Source organism: Tigriopus californicus, chromosome 5 (genome assembly GCF_007210705.1).
Source record: "Tigriopus californicus strain San Diego chromosome 5, Tcal_SD_v2.1, whole genome shotgun sequence".
NCBI lineage: Eukaryota > Metazoa > Arthropoda > Copepoda > Harpacticoida > Harpacticidae > Tigriopus > Tigriopus californicus.
The window spans coordinates 3,370,446-3,377,115 of NC_081444.1; the positions used below are offsets into that span (position 1 = coordinate 3,370,446).

General features: G+C 41.5%; 1 protein-coding gene across 1 annotated transcript; it reads right to left on the reverse strand.

The window, feature by feature from the left end:
- Positions 1-2,345: 2,345 nt before the first annotated feature.
- LOC131880472 (NADPH--cytochrome P450 reductase-like) lies at positions 2,346-4,917 on the reverse strand (the record flags this gene model as incomplete). The annotated part of the gene is given in 2 exon segments (XM_059227126.1): positions 2,346-4,021; positions 4,246-4,917. Coding segments are annotated over 2 exon segments (2,133 nt in total). The 3' UTR covers positions 2,346-2,477.
- Between the last annotated feature and the right edge of the window lie 1,753 nt (positions 4,918-6,670).

The window sequence follows — 6,670 nt, forward strand, 5'->3', positions numbered from 1 at the left end:
TTTACATTTCTAATCAGATGACCTTGCAAGTGATCGTATCATTTCCCAATGGGTCTTTCATTCAATATTTATGTTATGCACGGTAAACAAATGATTAGTATAATGAACACAGAGAGAAACTGAGGAATGAAATTTGAAAAAAAAAACCACGATGGGCACCATCATGATGAGAATGTTTCGCTTTCCAAAAAGGTCCTTTATTTTGCCCATTTCAATCTGTGCGGTCATATGTTGGCTGAAACCGATTACAATTGAAAAGCGTGTTTTGCCCTGTTCTACGAACTATACCGCCTGATGATGCACTTTTAATAACATTTTTTTCTTTTCGAATGGTATTCGAAATTCATTTGACTATAAATCATAAACCAATTGTGTCGGAAACGAAAACCCGACCAATTTTCCAGCTCATTATAATCGTGAATAAATGGACACACAAATCTCCAATAATATGATAAACTATTTAATAGCCGAGTATGGGTCGAAATATGACAACGATATATAGTCCAAAGGTCACGTCAAAAACGTAATCATATAAATATAGTAAGAGCATTAAATATGATAAAGACAATTTGGATATCTATATACAGTTAACATTATAGATGGCATTGAATAAAAAAGTTCAGTTTATAGAACAAAATAAGGACCCGCCACAGAAACAGACGGCATTTCACAGGAACGGTGATGGCCATGGGCAGCTTTAAAGTAATGAGTCAATGGGTAGGACTCGGTCCATTGAGATTCGACTGATCTGGCTTTCATGGCTTAAATTGGCGGGCGCGAAATGGACGAAAAGAGCGCCAAAAGGTGCTGGCTGGTCTGGAGGCTGGGGTCTCAAGGGTGTATATATGTATGTAGGAGGACGATCATGGGCGTGTGTGTCGGCCGAGGGCTGACTAATAACCGGCAAAGAACCTCCAGGTATGGGCGATGATTCTGTTTGTCTCTAATGATCTGATCCAACTAGAATCGGATCAGTCTTCTTGGACGAGGTCAAGGAATCCATCCATTCCATCCATCCATCGAGCTTTGTTGGCTTCGCTCAAGTCTTGCTCACAGGCGGATGTAAAAGAAGGGGCCGGGTCCGGGACTGGGCTAACCCCGAGGACAGGCATCAAAATATTTGTCAAACCGTTTTGATCGGGCAGTTTCACGTGTAGACGGCTCAGAGATGAACTGTTTGTCAAATACCAAATATTTCCGAAATTGTTAGGCAAACTTTGTGACAGTATGTTTCTCGTGTAGACGCACCATTAGCCAAGAAAAAAGGGAGATCAAAGATGTTTTGTTTATTTGTTTGTTTGAGTCAGATTGTCCACAATTTATTGAAGGAGAAGGACAATCGTTAATTATTATCAAAATTTCATTTCAAAATGCCAAGAATTGTTCAAAGTTCTATCATATAGACATTATGGAAGACATTATTGGTTTTGATTTTAAGGCACTTTGATTCCTTTGAGTCACGAACAAGAGATATATGTATTACAACGCGGGATTTTGCCATGGTAACGCAACCTTCTTTGATGAACTCTTTACATCTTCTTCAGAAAATTGGCAAGTTATTATAGTTTTCAAAATAATTAACACTTTTAATGGCTAATACAATCTCTCTTACCCTCATGATTGATGATGTTAAACTTTAAGAAGAGTAAGGAATGTGACATAATAAAAGCCTCTTTTTTACATCAAAAACGAATTGGAAAGAATGACTTTCTATGAATGAAACAAAACTGTTGAATTATGCAGAAAATAACTTCCAAACTTACATGCTTTTTTGTTATTAATTACTTATCTGCTAATTATTAAGTACACCAAAAATTCAACGACGATGCGATTCGCAACATCATTATTTTCGTCCTTTTCCTAGAGCGTGGAATGTGACAAAATACTTTTATGCATCACTATCAGACATCGACCTTGTGTCTGAACGAACGCAATCACGACAGGGAGTTTGGACCCGACACATATATCACCCATCGCATTTTCGCCCTTGAAGTTTCTTAAGTTTTCAATCGAGAACTAGGATCAGATTATGTTAAAACAAGTGAAACATTTGTGATCTCAGCTCAACAGAGTCAGTCCATGTATGCACTTTTGTCCACCTGAACGGGATATGTGCTTGTTCGAAGATTTTCTAGTAATTAGAGCCACACCTAATCTTATCAAGACTAAACAAACATGTGGTCGTGCCTTCCAGGCAAGAAATTCATTTATCTACAAGAAGAGCCAATGAACTTTTGGTAATGATGAGCACAATCAAATAAATAGAGGTGCATGAAGAATGCAAAATTCTAGACTTGAGATTGCTCAAGAATGGAAGTTTAAGAAAATGTTCTTCGGTCACGAGCTAGAAATCATATATCTTTTATTATCTAAATGTCAGAAAGGTATATAATCTAAGACAGAGCACCATGAATGACCATCACAAGGCACTGCTCAAAATGAAGTTGCGATACCAGAGGTTCATGGGAAGTCGGATTTTAGCTCCAAACATCGGCTGAATATCGTTTCTGTTGTTCCATCTTTTTCACATAAGCCACAGCCTCCTCATGGCTCATGTTCCCTTCTTTCTCACAGATTTCTGTGATGATATTGTGCACGTCTTTGGCCATCATTTTGGCATCTCCACACACATACAAATGAGCGCCCTGATCCCCAATCAGGTTCCAAACCTTCTGGGCGTTTTCACGCAAACGGTGGCTCACATAAATCTTTTGTTCCTGATCTCTGGAGAAAGCGGTATGGAGTTGGATCACGCCATCTTGCTCAAACTTGGTCAATTCATCCCGATAGATGAAATCGATGTCCTTATTGCGACAACCAAAGTACAAGTGAGTCTCCCCCACAGGTTTGCCCTGATCCTTTTGCCACGCCCGCTCTTGAATGAATCCTCGGAAAGGGGCCAAACCCGTACCAGGTCCGATCATAATGATCGGGGTTTGTGGACGATTTGGAAGCCGGAATTGGGATCGACGCACATAAATGGGAACCTTGTACTCTTCACCTTCGTTAGGGACCATGGGTTTTAGCCAGGTGGTAGCCACACCCTTATTGAGACGACCCGTTTTGGTGGAGTATTCCACGACTACACCGGTCACATGAATGGAGTCGTTATGAACTCGGGACGAGGAGGAAATCGAATAGAACCGGGGTTGGAGTCGAGGCAAGAGCTCCATAATGTGATCGATTTTGGGCTTGCATGAGGGCATGTCCTCGAGAATGTGGGTGATGTGGCGACATGATTCAACAACCCAGTTATGGTAGAGGTCTTTACCTTCGAGAGATGTGGTGGACATCAGGAGGAGACGCTCTTTTTCTGCGGTGTCGGAGCAATATTCGGCTAACTCTTTCATGATATGCGTGCGGGGCAGTGCCGTGATGTCCACATAGTACGTCAAAGCTGTTCGATAAGTTGTTGGACAAGGGAAAGGATGCTTCTTGGTGGAGTCTTCATCTAAATTGGTCATGGTGAACACGGTGTCCAAATCGACACCCATGAGCTCTCCCAAGCGATTGACCAGTTCTTCGTTATTCTTGGGATAGATGGCCACGTGGTCTCCGGCATCATAGCGGATACGAGAATCCTTGATGTCCAATTCGATATGCATACAGTAACGATCCGATTTGTCAGAGTGAGTATTTCGATTCACCCGAATAGGAGCCAAGTATGGATTCTTGACATCGAAAGGCGCTCTTTGTGTAATATAAGAGCGCAATCGAGCAGGCTCACCGGTATAAAGCTTCTCCGGATTGTAATCGCCCTCCGCCAGAACCTTCTCTTCGTATTGACGCATGTTAAAGTCTTCAGCGCTGGCTTCAATGTTGAATTTTTCGCATACTGCTTGCCAAAATCCTTCTTTCCATGTGATGAAATCATCCTCTAGATTCGAATCATCATCGCCGAGCCCTAGTTTGAATATCCGTTGTCCACCCTGCTTCTCCAATTGCTTGTCCACGAAGATACCCATAGCATTGAAATGCTCGTACGTTTTGTTGCCCAATGCAAAGACGGAGAAGTTCAGACCTAGTCAAATATGGAAATTTGAAATCAGAGACGTTTGCAGCATTCACAATAAGTTTTTTTTGATTTGAGAGAGAGATAAGACCCCCGAGTTTACCAAGACAAAACAGGGGCAATCCTTCCACGTGTTCAAACTGGCTAATTCCACCGAAAGCAAGTTACGAAACAAATAAATTACTAACACGCTAAAGACGATTTATGAAACAAAAAAGGCGTTAGAATAGTACCTTCGACATCGCCACTTCCTCCTTTGAGCCAGTCGAAAAGCTCTTGAGCATTGTCCGTGGGATCGCCTTCACCATAGGTAGCCATCATGAACACGGCTAAAGTGGGACCCTCCAGGTCTTCCTCCAACGCTTTAATGGCGGTCAAGTCCTCCATATCACACTCTTCAGGGTCAGCCACAATGCCTTTGAGGCCATAACGGGCACCTTCCTTGGCCAAACGACCGGCAAACTCCTCAGCCGTGCCCGTTTGTGACCCGTAGAAGACCACTAATCGCCGTTTCGAACTCTTCATCTTCGATAAGAAGCCCTTATCCCCGGTTTCACCCGCGGGCATTGTGGAGGGCGTGATCACATAAGACGGAATAGGCGTTTCCACTTGGGATTCACGATTGCTATACCAGTAATATCCCGCCAAGCCCAATACCAATAATAGAAAGTAGTCCAGATAACCCAGCAGCGGTTCGTCCTCGGGCTGTTCCGCCTCTGGAGGCGTGGTCTCCTCTGTCCCATTCACCTGGGTCCAACACAACAAAGAGCTAAATAGAAAGATACTCCATAATGTTATGGAGAGATCTTGGAAGCGACCCATGTTGAATTGAAAGGCTGGGACCCAAGTCAAGAGAGTGAACTGATGAAGACCTCTCGCCGAATGAAAGCGAGGATAACGAGATGGATGATGATGATGATGATGATGATGTAACGACAAGTAAGTGAAATCGGTTCGATTGATAAGATATGGTCACAGCCTTAAAGGCCTTGAGAACTGTTGCTTCCTCGATAAGGCCCCCGATGAAGTGTCGGATCGAGCAAGCAGATTAGTACTAGATACAATGTGTATGTCTTCACTCAGTTGCATGAACTGAGAATTGGGGATCCCATTGAAGCTTCGTTGAGTCCCTCGGAAGGCTCAAACTGTAGTACTCTCAAATCCAAGAATTTTTCACGAGGGAATCCAGTCAATGCAGTCAATGGCCATGCGCACTTGAACTGGTGACCAGAAATGGGGCGGAAAAACAGCCCACGAGTTCCATGCACAGATTTTATAATGTTGTTATATGCTCTGTAATTGTTTCTCTATCCTCAATGAGCAATATAACCAAAAGGAAAGGAAGAATGGGCAAAATATTGCGGTTCAAAACACCCCAGGACTAAAAAAATCAGTCGAATCACCTATTTTATGGCTGACTTCTACGTTTTCGTTATTGATTTCGGCTGAAAGTTAGAACTTAACAACAAACTATTTTGATAAAGATGGTCACCTATTTTTTCGATCCTTGCATAAAACGCACCTGTTCCCAGGAATGAAAATATAATGGCACATCTGCGTTCAACATATTTTCGCCACAAATACTCAATTTCTTATTCCGATATCTTCATGACTGTCCATGATGAGGAAACAGAAAAGTAGCTGTGACGAGTACTATTGCATCTTTTAACGAGTAATAGTTGTGTTTTTAATAGAGAACTTAATACGTCTCAAGTTTTCGAAACAATTGGAAATTTTTTTGGGCCTTGTCCAAAGTCAAAATATACAGAAAGTATGAATATGTTTAAAATGCAAATAAACCTCCAGTTATTGATAACCCACTTTGGCCAAATGCACTCTTAAATTACCAATTTATGATATAACAAATCACTAATCTGTTTTGCGTCCGATTTGGTCTAGTCGCGTGCTTTGTACCTTGAGTCTAAATATATTGGCCAGTGAAGCGCCCAAAGTCCTCGCACCCGATGACATATGAGGTTAAAGTGAACATGTTTTGCTAACGTTCACTCATACTGTCTTTGTCCGTTCTCCAGCCACTTCTCTCCTGATCTGTTCTTGTCCATAGAGACCGTCACTGAGACGCAAACGGTACATATACAGTGAAAAACCGAACTTAAATGCATGGAAATATCCTTCTCACATACGCATCCACAGGAAGCTTGTACTATTTGTACTCCGATTTTGAACATTATTGGTTTATGAAATCATAGAATTGGAACAAATTTGAAATAGTTTCTAGAAGAGAGACATTAACTTGAAGAAACCCTGTAACATTTGATCAGGTGCAATTCAAGGTTATCTGCTTTTGAGGAGCAGAAAATCAAGGGGGGGCCAAGCAAAATGATGGGTGTTACTAAATGCAGCTTTATTTGAATATTACTGATAAATCATATTTTGAGATTATTTGTTGTATGATTTTTAGTGGTAATACTACAGAGTTTAACGGATAAATTGAATAAATATTAAGAAAACTGGTGAAACGCTTGCTGTTGTTCCAAACTGGAAATTGGCAATGCCAGCATTGTGATCTTTTTCTGCGGGGAATACGAATAGATGTGAAATGATTAGGCCCAGAAAAACGAGCGCAGAGGAGGTGATAGCGAAAATTCTGCGCTCCATTGAATCGGGTAATTTATGAAGAAAAATGTAGAACGGACC